The sequence below is a fragment of the Tupaia chinensis genome, unplaced genomic scaffold (assembly GCF_000334495.1).
Source record: "Tupaia chinensis unplaced genomic scaffold, TupChi_1.0 Scaffold149501_1, whole genome shotgun sequence".
NCBI lineage: Eukaryota > Metazoa > Chordata > Mammalia > Scandentia > Tupaiidae > Tupaia > Tupaia belangeri.
Genome location: NW_006209345.1, coordinates 2,034,279 through 2,053,809, shown reverse-complemented (window position 1 = coordinate 2,053,809; position 19,531 = coordinate 2,034,279). Strand labels below are relative to the sequence as shown.

At 39.4% G+C, this 19,531-nt stretch overlaps 1 protein-coding gene across 20 annotated transcripts in view; it reads left to right on the top strand.

The window, feature by feature from the left end:
• PPP6R3 (protein phosphatase 6 regulatory subunit 3) overlaps positions 1 to 19,531 on the top strand; it is a 182,317-nt gene that overhangs the window by 82,969 nt on the left and 79,817 nt on the right. For 15 of the 20 annotated variants that reach the window (XM_014585299.2, XM_014585305.2, XM_014585303.2 and 12 more), the window contains 3 exons: positions 8,185 to 8,417; positions 14,948 to 15,134; positions 17,860 to 17,997. In XM_014585299.2, coding sequence (XP_014440785.1) covers positions 8,191 to 8,417; positions 14,948 to 15,134; positions 17,860 to 17,997 — 552 coding nt within the window. In that variant the 5' untranslated portion in view covers positions 8,185 to 8,190. Of the gene's footprint in view, positions 1 to 4,951; positions 5,142 to 5,280; positions 5,296 to 8,184; positions 8,418 to 14,947; positions 15,135 to 17,859; positions 17,998 to 18,958; positions 19,043 to 19,531 lie in introns of those variants that run through there. The other 5 variants (XM_014585298.2, XM_027769422.1, XM_014585307.2 and 2 more) reach the window with 5 other exon arrangements.

Below are 19,531 nucleotides of genomic sequence, written 5' to 3'. Positions count from 1 at the left end.
GAAAGAGTATCGGAGATTTTACTGTTTGTGGCACATTGGAAAAAACTTTGTCTTGTGGCCATAAATAACCTGCCCAAGAAGTTGGTAAACATGGTCCAGGGAGTGCTCAGGAAGGGGAAAATGGAGAGGCCGTGGATGAGGGCAATGTGGTAGATGCCTGGGTGGTTTCAGGAAATTAAGGAAATCAAAGTGAGTGTGAGTCGGAACTTTATTTCATCTGGATCAAGAGACATTACTCTTTTTTTTTTTTGTAAATCATGAAAAAGTAAATATTTTAGGATTTGTTGACTACAGATGGTCTCTGTTAACGTTATTTTTATTTTAGCTAAAACAGCGCTTTAAAGATGTCAAAACCATTCTTCACTGGCAGGCTATGGGCTAGATTTGGTCTTTTTGCCAACTCCTATTCATATTTCATCACAATTAATTATTAGTCTTTATAGTAAATGCAGTATGTAATGAGTTTCCTTTATTTCAGGTAAGATTTTGGAAGTTGGTTTTTACTCTAGATAGATAAGGCATATATCTTCGTTTATAATTCATCAGTATGACTTTATCTAGTTTGTAGATATTTTTAGTTTCCATGTGATTGATGAATATAATTCTGCTTATAATTAGCTAATAGCAAGTGCTTGATACCAGATTTGCTGTTTTGTGATTTGTTTCCTGGTATTTTTCATTATACTTCGTCTTTATGCATAGGATGACAAAAAATAAAGACTTGCTGTTTTATATGAACCCTGATTTCTTTTGAAAGTTTATTTATTCTCTGAGTGAGAGAGACACACACACACACACATAAAAACACAGAAATACAGCACTCCTGACAGGGTTATACTGTGATCCACTCCCAGCTTCAGCCAATCCGCATCACAGGCATATGCATGGCATACTCAATGAGGTCTCCAGTTACAAATTGCCAACCTTCCCGGGTGTGTCAGCCTTAGAAAGAGAGCATCGCTTTTTGAAAAACAATTTTTTTTAATTTGCCTTAGGACTCATGTGCTCATTAAGAGACAGGGACAAAGATAGAGTGAGAAAGCACTTCCCACCCACCCCCCAACAAGGTATGATCATGTGCAATCCCTTTTCTGTTCCTCTTTTGGGACATTGGACAGACATTCACACATGCCAGCGTGTTTCTCAAGCCATCAAGTCTAGGACTGGAACCATGTATTCAGATATGTGGGCTCTAGCTAATGTAACCACTAGGCTACATGCAGGTCTAAGAGCATCACTTTTTAGTGCTGCTCAACTGTTTATCTTTCAAGACCTAATTTCTTTCTTTTTTTTTTAAAAAGTTTTTGCTATAGGGTGCATGTGCTCACCAGAAAGACAGACAGAAAGCGAGAAATCACCCCCCAGGGGTTTGTCCACACCACAGTCCCTTCTCCTTCATTCTCCTCTTGGGATCTTGGGCATGCACGCACACTTGCCCGGCGTGGATTTAAGCCATTGGGTCTGGGACTCAAACCGTGGTTGGCTACATAGGAGTCCATTACGCGAACTGCTGTTTCTCTTCTCTTCTCTTCTCTTCTCTTCTCTTCTCTTCTCTTCTCTTCTCTTTTCTTCTCTTCTTCTTCTCTTCTTCTTCTCTTCTTCTTCTCTTCTTCTTCTCTTCTTCTTCTCTTCTTCTTCTCTTCTTCTTCTCTTCTTCTTCTCTTCTTCTTCTCTTCTTCTTCTCTTCTTCTTCTCTTCTTCTTTTCTTCTTCTTTTCTTTTTAAAGAATTATTTATTTGCAGGGCCTGAGTGGCATGGTGGTTAAGGGCACTGGACTCCCACATGGCAGACTGATGTTCGAGTCCCAGACCTGTAGGCTTGCTTTCTCACTTTCCCTCCCTCTCTCTGTCCCTCTCTGGTCAAATGAAAATAAATAAATAAAAAGTTAAATTAAATAATTATTTAATTTTTAAAAAATTTATTTGGGGCTATACTTACACATAGCTGACCATGGTTCTAGTCCTAGACCTGGCGGCTTGCTTTCTCACTCCCCCCAAACTCTGTCTCTCTGTGGTCAAATTAACAAGATTAATAAATAAAGTTAAATAAAATAATTATTTTAAAAATGACTTACTTAATTTTATTTGTCATTCGTATTATTTTAATTTAATACAGGCCATGTGCACTCACCTCTATGAATTTCTTTTTAAGAGATTTTTGCTATAGGACGCATGCACTCTTGGAGAGACAGAAAGAGAGAAATCACACCCTAAGAGGGGAGCCACGCCTTGATCTCTTCTCCTTCATTCTCCTCTCAGAATTTTGGGCATATATGCACATATGCTTGGTTTTAAATTGCTGGGTCCAGGACTCGAACTGCGGTTTACTACATGGGAGTCCAATAGCATACCCATTACACCATCTGCTGGTTCCAAGACTTAATTTCTTAAAAAGTACTTGAGACTGGTCCATTGGGTGGTGTGGTGGTTAAAGCAGCTAGATTTCACATGATTGACAACACAGTTCAAGTCCCAGACACAGCTGCTTGAAAAACATGGGCATCTGTACATGTGTGCCCAAAATCCCACAAGGAGAGATAGAGGAGAAGGAATTACATCATAATCATCCCTTCTGTGAGTCTTTATGACTTTGCCTTTCTCTGTCTCTCTCAGGTGAGCACACACATGCTATAGCTAACCTAAAAAAAAAGGACTTGAGGTTAAATTTTTTAAAATAATTATTTTATTTAACTCTATTTTGTCATTATTATTTTTTTAATTTGACCAGAGAAAGACAGAGAGAGAAGAGAAGTGAGAAAGCAAGCCACTAGGTTCAGGACTCAAACCATGGTTGGCCATGTAGGAGTCCAGTGCCTTTAACCACCAGACCACCTGCCAGCCTCGAGGCTAAATTTTTAACTATGTCAAGTTTTCCGACTTCAAATGGAAAAAAATAGATTATCAGAAATTTTACTTACAGACTAATTATATACTGACCTGGTAAGGTTAGGGAGGTGGAATTTAGGAAGGCATTTGAATATGCATGGTAGCTTTAAAGTAAGTAAAAACGAACCATTTTGTCAATCTGTACACATCCTAGGATCAAAATTTCATTTATCAGCTTTCGAGCCGACAGGTGACATGGTGGTTAGGAGCGCTGGACTCATGTAGTCGACTGCAGTTCAAGTCTCCAACCTGGTGGCTTGCTTTCTCATTCCCTCTACCCCTGTCCCTCTCTGCTCAAATTAAAAATAAATGAATAAAATTAAATAATAATTCTTAAAATTAATTTATCAGCTTTAACAAGGATAGACTGACATAAATGTTCAGTTTTGAGGGAGTTCTTTATGTTTATTTTGCTATTTCAGCTGAACCAGAGCTGTCATACTTGTTAATATCTTTAAAGGAACAGTGCAAGTTAGTATGTCCTTGGCATCTAACTGGACATACCTGGTACTTGTGTGCTCCTGCTATAGAGGTACTATAATAAACATAACTGTTTTGTTCATCATAAGCTTATTTTCTTTTTTTAACATCAGAGGGCCTGTGTTCATACCAGAGAGAAAGAGTGCGTGAACATTCCCCCCCACACACACACACACACACTGGGGCCTGATCGTGCTATAGTCTCTTTTTCTCCATTTCTCCATGCTTTCAGCAATCTGGGCATGTGTACACACACCTGGCATGTTTCTCAAGCCAGGATTTGAATCACTTTTTGTCACGTGGGATTCAGCTCCCTCTGTATAGTGCTTATCCTCTTGTGTCATGCAGCCTGCCCTGTCAACTTTAATGCTAAGTATGGGGAAGAGTGGTAAAAATATATTTTCTCCCTAGAATTTGTTATTAAAAATTTGCACATAAATGAACCCTGTTATTCCAACAATAGCATTGTAAATGGCACAGACATTGTTACTTTGTGCCTCCAAAGAAGAAATAGCTTCTCTCCCTCCTCTGTGGGAAGGGAAATATTTTTCCTTTTCTCCGTTTGAGTTGTCTTTCGGTATCATTCTTTTTTTCTGTGTCTCAGTTTTATTAGGATAAGTTGATGAAATAAAGGCTTTTTGTCATTTTCCACAAATCTGAAAATTTTTAGAAAACTTATGTCTAAAGTTTATCTCCACTGACCTTTCCCTCAGGGCTTTTCCCCTGTTACTTGTAGATCATCTTTGCTCTATTTCCTTAATAGTTATCATAAAAGTAAGTTGATCTTGTCTCAATTACTAGTAAATGTTCATTGCTCAATGGGTGGCTTCTACCGGGTGCTTATACCCACTCTTCCTCTTGAGCCAGAGAGGTCACGTGTTAGCCTAGGGGTACAGTGGTTTTTATTTGTGCTGGAAGTTTGGCTTCTCTAGTGTGTTTTGTGATGTCACCTACATATAATTATCGGCTTAATCATTAAGAGGAAAGAGCTGTGCTTCATACTATCGATCATTGATTTGTGTCATCCCATTGAACTTCATGTTCAATGGCAGTCCACACATTGATTTTCTCTTGAGTAAAGTGCTGTGATTCTGGAGTTTGGTGAACCATCACAATGTCTGTTCATCCATAATCGCATTTGGTGTGTTGCTACTAACTGATGTGAACATATTGCCACATTTCCTTTAAAGGGCTTAAAGTCGGGACCAGCAGGTGGCATTGTGGTTAAGGTGCTGGACACTCCCACATGGTCGACCACGGTTCAAGTCCCGGACCTGGCGGCTTTCTTTCTCCCCTTCCTCTCTCTCTCTCTCTGTGTGTGTGTCTCTCTCTGGTCAAATTAAAATAAATGAATGAATAAATAAAATTAAATAAATTATAATTTTTAAAAAGGGCTTAAAGTTTTTTTTTAAATATGGATGACGTTCATAACTTTCCTATTTCATAACATTCATATCTAAAACTTGTGATTTCTTTTTTAGCTTTCTAAAAACTCTGATTATATTTTAAATACTATATTCATATACTGTTTTTTAAGACTGGGTCTTACTGTGTTGCAGTCTTCCTGTCTCAGCCTCATTAGTAGTGTGCCTCCACATCCTTCAGGCTGGACCAGAATCACATGGGGCCTTTCAGGTGATCTCAGCCTCTAGAGCAGCAGCATCTTCGCAATGCACACTACTGCAGCTAGTCCTATGACTAGACCAATAAGGTGTGGTGGCTTGCTGGAAAGAGACAGACAACTTATCATGTGAAGTGGATATACCTTTACCTTGGGTAACCTGCCATTACACATTTTTATTTTTCTTCCTTTAATCTTGGATTGATTGGTGTGTCTAGCAGTGTAAGTAAATTTTTGCCCTCTCTGATCTATTTTTTTCTTTTAGGTTTTTGCCATAGGACACTTGTGGTCACAGAAGAGACAGAGGAGGTGAGGTCTCCTTTTGGGACCTTGAGCATGTGCACACATGCAACCAGCATGATTTTCAAGCTGCTAAATCCAGGGACTTGATTTGTGGTGGGACATATGGGAATCCAGTGGCTTAACCACCATGCCACCTGCTGGTCCCAGTCTCTGTTTTTAAAATAATTATATTGAGGCAGATGTCATGAGTACATCAAATCAGGGTGTATTCATATCTGATCTCCTAGTATAGTGGATTTAGTAAAATGTGTACTTCTAAAAAGTACATAGTTGTGCTATACATAGGTTAGGACCTTTTGCAGTTTCCTACCTTTTACCTAGGCTCTTTAAATAACAGGAGGGCATTAATGATGATAATGATTATAGAGGACACTTCATTTGGTAGTGAGGCACCAATTGAGCTATAGGTTTTGGTTTTGGGATTGAATGGAGTTAAGTATGCCTTACTAAACTCTGGTTCAGGAATTCTGCAATGAAACTTGTTAGGCAGATAGGAATGACTTTTGAATGTTCCTGCGCCTACACAGAACTTCGATGCCATCATCTTGTCATCTCTTGCTTAAAAGTACCCTTTAGTAAATCCTTTTTATGTTCCCATCTGTATCAAATAAGTACCTAAGTACCTTCTTTAGCTCTGTATCTTTTTTGGAGAGGTTTTTGCTATAGGGTGCGTGCGCTTGCCAGACAGATAGAGAGACAGACAGAGAGACAGAAAGCGAGAAATCACCCCCCAGGGGGGATGGCCACACCGCAATCCCTTCTCCTCCATTCTCCTCTCGGGATCTTGGGCACGCACGCACACATGCCCGGCGTGAGTTTAAGCCACCGGGTGTGGGACTCGGACCACGGTCAACTACGTGGGAGTCCAGCGACATAGCCATTATGCTAACTTCTGGTCCCAGCTCTGTATCTTTAAGAAAACAAACAGACTTTTTGTTTTCATTGTTGAGTGGGAGTGAGTGATGAAGTTGAGGAAAGAATATATATGTGGCATTGTGCAGTGATTGATCTAAGTTTGATTGTCAGATGTTTTTCGTAGTAACTAAAGACAAATGATTTCTCTTAATTCCTCAAGAATTAGGCTCCCATTTTTAGAGTTTCTTTTTTTTTTTAATTTAAAGAATTATTTATTTATTTATTTAATTTGTTGTTATTTTAATTTAACCAAAGAGAGAGAGAGGAGAAGAGAAACTAAGAAAGCAAGCTGCCAGCTCTGGGACTCGAATTACGGTTGGCCATGTGGGAATCCTGTGCCCTTAATGTTTTTAAAATAATTATATTGAGGCAGATGTCATGAGTACATCAAATCAGGGTGTATTCATATCTGATCTCCTAGTATAGTGGATTTAGTAAAATGTGTACTTCTAAAAAGTACATAGTTGTGCTATACATAGGTTAGGACCTTTTGCAGTTTCCTACCTTTTACCTAGGCTCTTTAAATAACAGGAGGGCATTAATGATGATAATGATTATAGAGGACACTTCATTTGGTAGTGAGGCACCAATTGAGCTATAGGTTTTGGTTTTGGGATTGAATGGAGTTAAGTATGCCTTACTAAACTCTGGTTCAGGAATTCTGCAATGAAACTTGTTAGGCAGATAGGAATGACTTTTGAATGTTCCTGCGCCTACACAGAACTTCGATGCCATCATCTTGTCATCTCTTGCTTAAAAGTACCCTTTAGTAAATCCTTTTTATGTTCCCATCTGTATCAAATAAGTACCTAAGTACCTTCTTTAGCTCTGTATCTTTTTTGGAGAGGTTTTTGCTATAGGGTGCGTGCGCTTGCCAGACAGATAGAGAGACAGACAGAGAGACAGAAAGCGAGAAATCACCCCCCAGGGGGGATGGCCACACCGCAATCCCTTCTCCTCCATTCTCCTCTCGGGATCTTGGGCACGCACGCACACATGCCCGGCGTGAGTTTAAGCCACCGGGTGTGGGACTCGGACCACGGTCAACTACGTGGGAGTCCAGCGACATAGCCATTATGCTAACTTCTGGTCCCAGCTCTGTATCTTTAAGAAAACAAACAGACTTTTTGTTTTCATTGTTGAGTGGGAGTGAGTGATGAAGTTGAGGAAAGAATATATATGTGGCATTGTGCAGTGATTGATCTAAGTTTGATTGTCAGATGTTTTTCGTAGTAACTAAAGACAAATGATTTCTCTTAATTCCTCAAGAATTAGGCTCCCATTTTTAGAGTTTCTTTTTTTTTTAATTTAAAGAATTATTTATTTATTTATTTAATTTGTTGTTATTTTAATTTAACCAAAGAGAGAGAGAGGAGAAGAGAAACTAAGAAAGCAAGCTGCCAGCTCTGGGACTCGAATTACGGTTGGCCATGTGGGAATCCTGTGCCCTTAATCACCACACCACCTGCCAGCCCCTAAAGTTTCTTTATTAATTAGGAATAGAACATTTTACCCTTATATTACTTAAGACTTTTGGTTATGAAAGTGTTCTCAGTGGCTAACACTATTAGTTGGCAATAGTTTCCTAAGTCTAACATTCTGAAGAATTCTGTATACTTAGGTCTTGTTATTTGTCATTTATTGCAGAAGGTATTCGTTCTTTATTAGAAATTAGCATTAATTTCTTAGCAAAATAGCAATTAATTACTTTTGCAGGTTAAAAATCATTCCAAATTTTAGCTTTGAATATTTGCTAGTCAGTTTTTTTAATCAGTAATAATATTTTCTTAGAAGGAAAATATTGAGTATCTTGCCAGTGTTACTCCTTAAAGAAGTATTTTATAGGTTTAACATGAAACCTTTTTTACTTACGTGATTCAAGTTATCATTTTAGACCGTAAATTTGAGCTGAAATTTGAATTATAGAAAATTAATATGTGAAATTGAAAGTTTATGAAATACTCTCTGCATTTTGTTTAGACCAGCATGTTTTGGAAATTTGATCTTCACTCATCATCCCACATAGACACACTTCTAGAAAGAGAAGATGTAACACTGAAGGAATTAATGGATGAGGAAGATGTTTTACAGGAGTGTAAAGCTCAGAACCGCAAACTTATAGAGTTTCTGTTAAAAGCAGAATGTCTCGAAGATTTAGTTTCATTCATTATAGAAGAACCACCTCAAGACATGGATGAAAAGATCAGATACAAGTAAGAAAATTCAATCTTCTCTTTAGGGTGGGACTAACGTGAAGTGGGGGAAAATATAGTTTTGTTGTCCTAGAATTCCCTAGTGCTTCTATGGCTATTTACATGAGGTCAAGATGGTCAAGAATGATAGGCTTAGTGGCAGACGTAATCTCTTTTAGAAGAAGAGTTTGAAAATTAGTGTTCTAAATTTCAGTTAAATGGTTGTTTGGAAAGGCAACGCACTTTATAAACGTAGTGACAAATTTCTTAAAATAATAAGACAATTTATGTATTTTCTCTACTTTGCAAATAAGAGGGTAGAGCTTATGTATCTTATGAACTATGCTGTCAGATATCCCAGATCATGGAGCAGGTCTTAGTCAGAACTTGAGTTATGAAAAACATAAGCTGATACAGTACATTCTGACTTTTTGTTAATTGCAAATAAGGATATGGGTATTGGTGAACATTAGTGTAGCTAAATTTAAGTAGGTAATACCATGGGAAACTACAGTGGATTTATCTCCTTAGCACTCATTTAATCTGTCTACAAGCAGAACTACAGTTCAGTGAGAATCCTGTATTACAATCTTATATAATGTTTTTCATTCAAGCCCCTGGAAACTTTTTGTGAGTACATTACAGGTATTTAAAGTATTGAGGTTTAAGTTAATACTTTTTCCATACCCAGCTTTATTGAAATAGTTGCTTCTTTTTTTCCCTGAAAAAGTGAGTACAACTTCAGTAACAAAAATAATAATGCATTAAATAAACAATGGAGTAGGAAAAATTAGATTTTCAATAGACTCTTTTGCCTTTTCCCCCCATCTGACCTTTTCAGATGTCTTTTTATTTCTCTTGGGGAGAACTATGCTGTCAGGGAAATAATACTTGTTAATACTTTCAAGTTGCTGGTGGCTTGGATCTTCAAGGATGTCATTTTCTCTGCCAGCCATTAAGATTGACAGCTTGCATTTGGTAAAGCAGTGCTAGGAAAAAAAAAAGAGAAGAAAATCTGGCAGCAGAAATAGTAATGTGCTTCTATCTTCCAAAAAATAGACATTTGCTACTTTGGAATTTCCTCCACAGTAAACTGGTGTGTGGGTTGGTGCTGATTGACTTGGATCCGAACCCTCCTTGGAGGTGGTATGGTGTGGGCCAGCGAGTATGAGCTTTGCGTCAAGCCCACCTAGGAGGAGTGTAGTCACCCTCTCCTGCTAGCACTGAGAACTTGAGCAATGACTTATCCTTCTTGGTCTGCTTCCTTACATGTTGACTTAAGCTAATAATTCTTTAAATAGGGAAAAGTAGGCTTACCTTATATGAAGTGCTAAGTTTACCAAAAAGAAATGGTGACCTTTTTCTCCTTGTTATTTTTATTTATGTACTTTATTTTTGAGAGATTTTTGCTATAAGGTAGTGGCTTGCCAGAATACTCCAGGAAGATGACCATGCCATAATCCCTTCTCCTTCATTCTCCTCTGAGGATTTTGGGCACACATGCACCTGGGCCCAACATCAGTTTAAGCTGCCGGGTCTAGAACTTGGTCTGCGATAGACTACTTGGGAGTCCAGCTACATTAACCATTATGCCATCTGCTGGTCCCTCCTCCCTGTTATAACACAGCTTGGCAGTTATATTGCTTTCCCAGTGGTTTTTGTGTGTGTGTGAGTGTGTGTGTGTGTGTGTGTGTGTGTGTGTGTGTACTTTCGAAGCTGCAAGAGCAAATGTGGATTTCTGTATACATGACCTTCTAGGTGGCATCGTGAAGGAGCAGGACTCAAGTTAGAGCATTTTTCTGCCTTGATGTATCTGGCTGAGCAGAGCCATCAGCTGTATGTAATGTATCTTGGATGACTCAGTCACCTAGATTAGCATAGAGTGCTTTTTTCCCCCCAAATTTTATTTATTTCTTCTGAGAGAGAGATACAGAGATAGCACTCATGGTAGGGTCTTAATGCTATAATTCACTCCCTAGCCTCATCCAGACTGGATTATGGGCATATACTTGCCCAGGGTACTCAGGAGGTCTCTGTCTACAAACTGACAACCTTTCCATGTGGGTCTGCCTTGTAGAATGACACATTTTAACTTGTACATCAACTGTGTAGCCCCCAAGAATGGTTTTTCAGATGGGATCTGAAAGCTTTTTGGGGTTAAGAGTGACTGCAGTTATCTGAGGAAGTTCAGATTAGGATTTTATAGTTTCGAGATATTAGAGTGCTTGCTGTATTGGTATGAACCAGAGTATAAAGTAAACCCGTCATTTCTCAGATAAATCCTCTGGAGAAAAATAAACCAAAGAAGGTCAGACAAGGACTGCTGAAAGTAGTGGGTAAGAGGAACCAGCTTGGAGAGGGCCTCTAAATTAAGAGGACACCATTTGGTTGGGACAGTACAGGGAATGAGGGGATTGTCCTATGAGTATGTGGCAAAGAATGTCCAGCAGAAGGAGCAGCAAGTGTAGAAGACCTAAAGTATACCCCAGGAACAGCAGGGCAGCCAGAGAAGAGGAAGCATCAAGAATGAGGAGGAGAAAAGGCTGCCTAGAGGTAGGCCTCATAGGTCCTTGTAGGCTTATTCAGGATTTTGCTTTATTTGGAATGAGAAGGGAAGCCATTGAGGGGTTTTGAGTAGTGGATGCCATAGCCTAACTTTGTTTTAGGATCAGTCTGCCTGCTCTGTGGATATTGATCATAGGAAAACAGGAGTAAAAGTGGACACGTCAATTAGAAGGTTGCAGTGATGAGCAAAGAGAAGATCTTAGTGGATCTAGCTGGTGAGAAACAGCTTCCAGTTGTATTAGATGAGCTTACAACTGAAGGGGGTTCCTCATAGGTGTGGAGTAGGAGAGAATAAGTCAAGAGGGATTATGGGATTTGGCCTGGACAGTCAAGGGGATGAGATGGGTTTATGGCTCTGAAGATGAATTTAAGAAGAATAGATCAGAAGTTTGGTTTTGGCCCTGTCATGATTGAGGTTCCTGTTAGACATCAAGTGGAGGTGAGTAGTAGCAGCAAGGGGATGGGAGATATGTAAAGCCATGAGGCTAGCTAACATCATCTACGGAGCAGATAAAGGTGGAAGGCAAGTCCAGAGACTGAGATGGAGACTTTAGCACCAGCGTTTCACAAAGGGACCCGGGAGGGGTTAGTCACAAGAGGAGAACCAGAAGAGACTGCTCCCCTAAGAGTCAAGGGAGAATAGGCTTCAGGAAGGAGAAACAGTGAGTCAAAGGCTATTTATTGTTCACATGAAATCACAGAATTTGCTACATGAACATTATGGTCCCCATGGGTACAGGTTCTTTGGACACTGAAATGAAAACCTGGTGAGAAGGCCTTTGAGGAGGAATTGGAGAAAAGTAGAGACAACTTTTCCAAATAATTTCCTTTAACTGAAGCAGAAAGAGGAAGTGGTAGCTAGAGGCATCTATGGAGTCAGAAGAACTGCAGAGTTTGCTGTGGTGTTTTGGGGTTTTTTTTCTCCCTAAGTGGAGGAAATGGTGGTCTGCTGGCAAGACTGCCGTAGTACAGAGGAAATGGTACTTGCATGAGGGAGCCAGCTGTCTAGTGAGTGCTGTGCTTCAGTAGATGGTAAGGGATGCTGTCGAGAGGGTGAGTAGAGAGTGCCTTCAGGAGCAAGAAGTACTCCCATTTAGAGGGGAGGAAGGGCTTAGGTAGGCCTGGGTGCAGCAGGGTTCAATTTTCTTCCAGAGTTCAGTATGCAGTGGGGTGCTATAGGAGGAGGGGTCTTACTTAGAGCTGGGACAGAGAGTATCTTCAGGTGCTTTAGAAGCTTGTCGAATCTTTTTTTTTTTTTTTAAGAATTATTTTTATTTAGGTTTATTTATTTTAATTTGACCAGAGAGGGACAGAATGAGAGAAAAGAGAAAGTGAGAAAGTAAGCCACCAATCAGGGACTCGAACTGCGATTGGCCACGTGGGAGTCCAACACCTTTAACCACCATGCCACCTGCCAACCCTGAAGCTTATTGAATCTTAAGGAGGAAGAGAGAGGGGTCTCAGCTTGACCCAGAACTCTGAACGTTTTGTATGAATTTTAGACCATATGATCTGTCCTTCTTGAGCTAGATTCTGCCTCCATGTTACCTGTGCAGTGAAAACTAAAAAGATGTCCATGCCCTGTCCTGGACTTCCTGTGTTAAAATTTAGAGAATGCATCATGCATTTGATTTGCAGCCAGGGTGGATCTTTATTTGCGAGTCATTTCCAGATTAGAACAATTGAGACAGCGTGTCCCCTCAACTCCCACAGCAGCATTGTCCTATAGTAAAAAATAAAGAGGAATAAAAACAGTTATTCACTAATTTTTTTTTTATTGTTGTATGACAAGCCATCTTGCTAGCATTTTGTATATATGGGCTAAGCATCCTTAATTCAAAAATCAAAAATCCAACATGCTCCAAAATCTGAAATCTTTTAGGCATCGATATAATGCCACAGTGGCACATTCCACACCTAACCTTATGTGTTGGGTTACAGTCTATAAAGTCTATACAGCATTTTGTATAGACTGTAACCATATAATCCAAAAATACTGGATTTGGTTAACCCTCAGGCTGTCCAAGGGGATAGACTTGGGACCTATCCCCAAGATGTCTCATTATGTATATGCAGGTATTCAGACTCCAAAATCAAAAACCTGAAATCCAAAACATTTCTGGTCTCATGCATTTCAGATACAGGATACTTAATCTCTATTACCCTCCTCTACAGACTAGTATTACAGAGTTATAAAGTGTGACCAAGAGAGTTTAAATAACTTGCTCAAGGTTATTCAGCTTGTAAGTTTATAGCCTAGATAATGTGACATTATTAGTAGCTGCACTATAACCATTACAGAATCCTGTCCCTGGGATAATTGTTACTTTATTGAAGTTTATATTATGGCATCTTTGGACCCAAGTATTATAAGAAATGAGGAAGACTAAGCCTTAAACTTCCAGAAGACAGCATTTGATAATATGAGCCTCACCTTCCAGGTCTGTTTTCTTCCTTTTTAGTCTGTTTCCCATTAAGGTTCATTTTGGGACATTTTCATGCTGTTCAGTCTTCCAATCTTACACCTCTGTCTTAGATGGTGTGACTTTCTGGTGTGTTGCCAGTTGTCTCTTTGAGATAGGGATCTCAAAACCGGCAGCTGCTTGCTTCTTTTGGGTATCTCCAGGTGTGTCATACATGTTCTAGTCCACAGTCTTCACCTCTCTCTCTTGTCATATAGCTGCTTTTGTCTCCTTTGTCACCTACCTGTCCTTAACAGCATTTGAACTTACCACTCCTGATGGCTAGCTGGAGTATAGATCCTAGCTACCCAAGAGGAGGAAAATATAAAAGCAGAGAAGTAAACTGTGGGTCAGATAGCATATTGTCTGAGTGGACCTTGCTTGGAATCTTCATTTGTTACTATTGAAAACAGATGAGAAATAGTTTGTGGTGATGGGAGTGAAGAAAATAGATCTGCTGCCATCTTTTTTTTTTTAGAATTATTTTTCTTATCTTTATTTATTTATTTAAATTTGGCCAGAGAGGGACAGAGTGAGAGGCAGAGTGAGGGGAAAAGTGAGAAAGCAAGCCACCAGGTTTGGGACCCTGACTGCAGTCCTCCATGTGGGAGTCCAGTGCCCCTAACCAGCACATCACCTGTCAGCCCCTGCTGCCATCTTTCAGAGAGAAATTGCTCTGGTTGTTGGAATCAGTCATGCTTTAGAGGGTGCAGATATTTCTAAAGCTGTAGAGTCTATTTAAGAGCTGCTTATTACATTCAGAGCAGTTATCATTTTGCCTTCCATGGGCCCATATAGTTCAGGAGTGAGATTGTAATGAAAACTGACAGTGGGGTGTTTTCCTGTCTGTACTCCACAGTGGGTGCTGGAAGCCTTGCATGGAAGCACATTTTTTATATATATAGCTTCCCTGAGTAACTACTCAAGCTGCAATCTTTTTTTTTAGTATGATATTTTTAATCTCTTAAGATGTAATATAGACTGAACACTTGATAAGCTCCCCAACACAACTTTGTAGTACCATTTACAGCCCCTCTAAAAATAAACGCAGCTAGTCCAGGTACCTACAGTGTGCCTTGAGTTAATACAAGGTGCTGTGTGGAGAAAATGCACTTTCCTGGAAACCAGCAGCCTGCATAGTCATCTTGCATGCAGCTTCCCATGTCAGTGTAGACTGCATGTCTAGCCTAGTGACTTTTACCTCTGACCTCTCTCTTCAGTTAGAATTGAGAAGGCCCATACCCTGCAGCATGACCTCCCTTGGCTCCTAAGTCCTAGGTATACTCTAGTTCCATTGAGAGAAATGTGTTTATTTTAAAGCTTGTTTTAAAAACAATTTTTAGACAATGTATAAAATTTATTTTAATCTAGAATTAAGCCAGAATGGATTGAAATGATTTTAAAATTCCCAATAGATGATTTTGTTGTTTTTACAAAAGTTTAGGAAGCCTTCCTGATTTGTATTTTACTTTATGTAATTAAACTGTTAACATAGATGATGATGTAAGTATCCTGTTCTTCTAGGTATCCAAATATATCTTGTGAGTTGCTCACTTCTGATGTCTCCCAGATGAATGATAGACTGGGAGAAGATGAATCCTTGCTAATGAAATTATATAGCTTCCTCCTAAACGATTCCCCCTTGAACCCACTTCTTGCCAGTTTCTTCAGCAAGGTGCTAAGTATTCTTATCAGCAGAAAACCAGAACAGGTAAATATTGTTTTCCAAAAGGTAAGTATTAGGGCTGACCTGAGATGGTTCCCCAGTAATGTTGCTTTAGCTTTCAAGTTTGCCTTAAGCCTAGGCTTTATAAGAAAGTATATTTTAAACCTTAGACATTCTAAGCACTGAGTTACACTGATTTATACACCTTTTTTTTTTGAAGTGCCGCAGATCTTAATTTGTTAGAATGCTTCACTTTCCTCTTTTGATGAATACTTAGAAGTAGGAGAATATTGGCAGCCATTTGTGAAGATAGCAACATGGTATGGGTTGAATGTGTGAGTGGAATGTTAGTGACTTTTGGCTACCAAACAAGTGCTTTGTTTTTGTTTTCTCCTCACTAATTATCATAAATGATACTTAAATCAAAAAGCTTTCCCACAAATATAATTGATGATTCATTTGTACAGTGACCACTCTATTTTGATTTTGTTCAAAAACTTAAATATTTAACTTGAGAAGTCTGAGTATAGGCTGTCATATGCATATGTAGTTCTGCTGTTCCTGTCCAGCATTGCTTGACAGAAATTCATATTTTACTCTTATGATGATGTCTCCCTCCTCTGTTTCATTTTATTTTGTTCTCAGTTCATATGTACTTGGGAAGTTAATACAGAGTAGATAGAAATTAATTTCCCAAGTATCTCTTATTTGGTTCTCCAAATATGGTCCCTGAACCAGCACCATCATTATCACCTGAGAATTTGTTAGAAATGCATATTCTTATGTCCTACCCCAGACCCACTAAATCATAAACTCTGGGGGTGGAGCCCAGCAATTTTGGTTTTTAGCTAGACTTACAACATAACAGACTGATGTATGCTAAAATTTGAGATCCACTGCTCTAGTGGATATTGGTATGAAAAAGATCTGCTTGCGAGGAAATTATAATCCATTTATGACAACAGGCATCCAAGGAGTAATTATTGGAGCCTCGGATGATCAAGTACAAAGTATAACAGACTTTTGCAACAAAGCAAAGTTGTGATAATATGGGTGCAAGAGGTCAGGCCAGTTGGGCCTGGCACTGAAAGACAGACTTCAGGTGACCCATCCTTGGAATCCACAAACATGGAGAGAGTGGAACTATTTTGGGCCCAGTATGACCTGTCCTTTGTATGCAAAAGCAGAGTAAATTAGTTTCATTTTAGAAACACAGTGTCATTCCTTCGTCCTTGAGTCGGGTAACCTTCCTAAGTGTATTGGAAATAATAATTCTTTTCTCTTAGGTACTAATCTCCTAATCATGATTATGCTAATAAGGATTGTCTCCCTTCCCTGCTTTCTGATTAGAAGTAAAAGTGCTGCTGGCAGTTTTTGTAGAGTATAAGCATCATATCATCCTCATGTTACCACTCAAGTATATAAGATGTTTGTAGCCATTATCGAGATATTATACTTTATTATACTTTTCCTCCTCATTTCTTTGCTATTGGAACCGAAATTTGTAAGTCTAGCTGTAGGGCATTGTCAGTGTTGCACGATTTAGCATTTTAACAGTGTCATCCATGGTACAGGTCTTTGCTGTGCTGTACACAGCCTTGGCTGGAGTTTGTGTCTTTGGGTCCAGTGTTTCTGCTACCGAATAGTGAAGTGTTTTGGTCACCTGTGACTTTTTCTTCTTCTTACTCCTATTATCTTTTTAAAAAACTTGAGTGGATTATATATTACTGCTTGAAGGTTTATATCACAGTGTTTAACGTCATTGTTGGGAGAAGCAATGTGTGTTAGTTAATCCTGTATTTACACCTAATTATGTGAAGCAATTTTAGTTGTCATCTCTGGTTACTAGACTTTTTCATGTGGGATAATGGAAGGATTATGGCTTTTGCGGCATACAAATAAATCTAAGTTTAAATCCCAAGGCAGCCACAATTTTAGCTCTGAGCCTTGGTTTTTTTCATCTGTAACCTTGAGATCTTCAGTCCCTACCTCCTAGGGCCTTTGAGAGTCTTCAGTGTGCTGTTAACAGCAGCTGCCACACTGTGCTGCTCCTGGGCCTTGGGGTATTTGAGTAGATGACATCTACACATGAATAGAAGTCAGAAGGCACACAGGCTGGACCAAGGTGGTCTTCCAGTTCAAAAGAGACCCAATGACAGAGTTCTAATTTTTATTACTGTTTTCATATTGCCTTATTGTATATATATCAGCCTTTTCTTCTACCAGCCACCTGTCTTTTGTTAATCTAATCAGATAAATTGCGGAAATGAAAATGCAGATGTGATGGTTGTATAGCAGGTGGGTTAGTTACTTTGAAGTAGAAATCTTTATCTGTTGAGGTTTTTTTTCCTCACTTGCTATAGATTAAGATTTTTGAATATACTGCGTTTTAGTGCAAAGTCTAAATGGACATGCTTTTATGTTTATAAACTATAAAATGGTATATACTCTCTTCCTCTTTATGGTATATTTTTTATTTCTATTCTTTGAGAATAATGAAAGCAAATAGAAAAAGATTCTATTATGTTATATTTGTATTAGGGAATGTAAATTAATTTGGGAGCTTTTTTTTTTTTTTCTCTAAGGGTTTTTGAATATTGTAACTATTAGCCAGGCTTTCCATTTGGACATCTTATTGCTAATTCAGCATTTGCCATTTCTCACCCTGAAGAATTGGGATTTTAAATGGGGTGTGGGTCAGCATTTAAAACCTGAAATTTATAGTTCCCAAGTTACATGTCTTTTCAGTTTTTGATCTGTTCTCCTCTAGATTGTCGATTTCCTAAAGAAGAAACGTGATTTTGTAGACCTTATCATAAAGCATATAGGAACCTCTGCTATCATGGATTTGTTGCTCAGGCTCCTAACGTGTATTGAGCCTCCACAGCCCAGGCAAGATGTGCTGAATGTGAGTAGAATTCTGACTTGTTGACTGGGATTGGGGTGCTTGCATGTGAGCCAGCTAGTTTGCTATGTGCTGGGAGAGGTTCCATGGGATTAGGGTTGGTAGCAGAGGGTTGTCTGGGGTTCAGAGAGAAGAGTGGGAAAGGAAGATTATCTTGGGATAGAAAAAGATTCAGATTTTGCAAGACTAGGATTCTTGTGGATGTGCACATCCTGGTGAATGGGATGTGTCATTCTGAGTGATTCTCCCTCTTTGCTGGTTTGTTTTTTGTAGGAGTGGCAAGGTAGAATGGGATGAAGATTTGTCCAAAGCTGAATCTGGTAGTTAAGGCAGAAGTAAGGAGGTTGGGAGCTCTAAGGGTAATAAGAGTGTGCTACAAAGCTTCTTTCTTGAGAAGACAACTACATTCTTCAGGGCTGTCTCTGAAAGTCAAAATGGAGAGGAATAGATATTTCCAAGGATCTAGGCTTCATAATAACTCTCTTCTCATGCCTGCCTTAGGCGCATTGGATAATAGGGAGAATGGAGTTTATTTCAAAAATGACATTTCAAAATGTGGACCATTGGTGATTTTGGGATGCATGTCTCTTGAATAGATGTCTTAGGTGGGATTTGGGTGGGAAGAAGAGAGGGTGGGGGTAACCTGAAAATAAGGTTCCTCCCAAGCTCTTGTGCCTCCTGTCATTGTTTTCTTTCTCTTCTTTTCTCCTTTCCCCCTCTCTGTGTTCCAATCTAGTCCTCAATCCATTTCTTTTTTTTTGGAGGGGGCAGGTTTTTGCTATAGGGCGCGTGAGCTCGCCAGAAAGACAGAGAGAGACAGAGAGACAGAAAGCGAGAAATCACCCCCCCAGAGGGGATGGCCACGCCACAATCCCTTCTCCTCTCGGGAAACTGGGCACACACGCACACGCGCCTGGCATGAGTTTAAGCCACTGGGTCCAGGACTCAAAACACTGTCAACTACGTGGGAACCTCTGCTATCATGGATTTGTTGCTCAGGCTCCTAACGTGTATTGAGCCTCCACAGCCCAGGCAAGATGTGCTGAATGTGAGTAGAATTCTGACTTGTTGACTGGGATTGGGGTGCTTGCATGTGAGCCAGCTAGTTTGCTATGTGCTGGGAGAGGTTCCATGGGATTAGGGTTGGTAGCAGAGGGTTGTCTGGGGTTCAGAGAGAAGAGTGGGAAAGGAAGATTATCTTGGGATAGAAAAAGATTCAGATTTTGCAAGACTAGGATTCTTGTGGATGTGCACATCCTGGTGAATGGGATGTGTCATTCTGAGTGATTCTCCCTCTTTGCTGGTTTGTTTTTTGTAGGAGTGGCAAGGTAGAATGGGATGAAGATTTGTCCAAAGCTGAATCTGGTAGTTAAGGCAGAAGTAAGGAGGTTGGGAGCTCTAAGGGTAATAAGAGTGTGCTACAAAGCTTCTTTCTTGAGAAGACAACTACATTCTTCAGGGCTGTCTCTGAAAGTCAAAATGGAGAGGAATAGATATTTCCAAGGATCTAGGCTTCATAATAACTCTCTTCTCATGC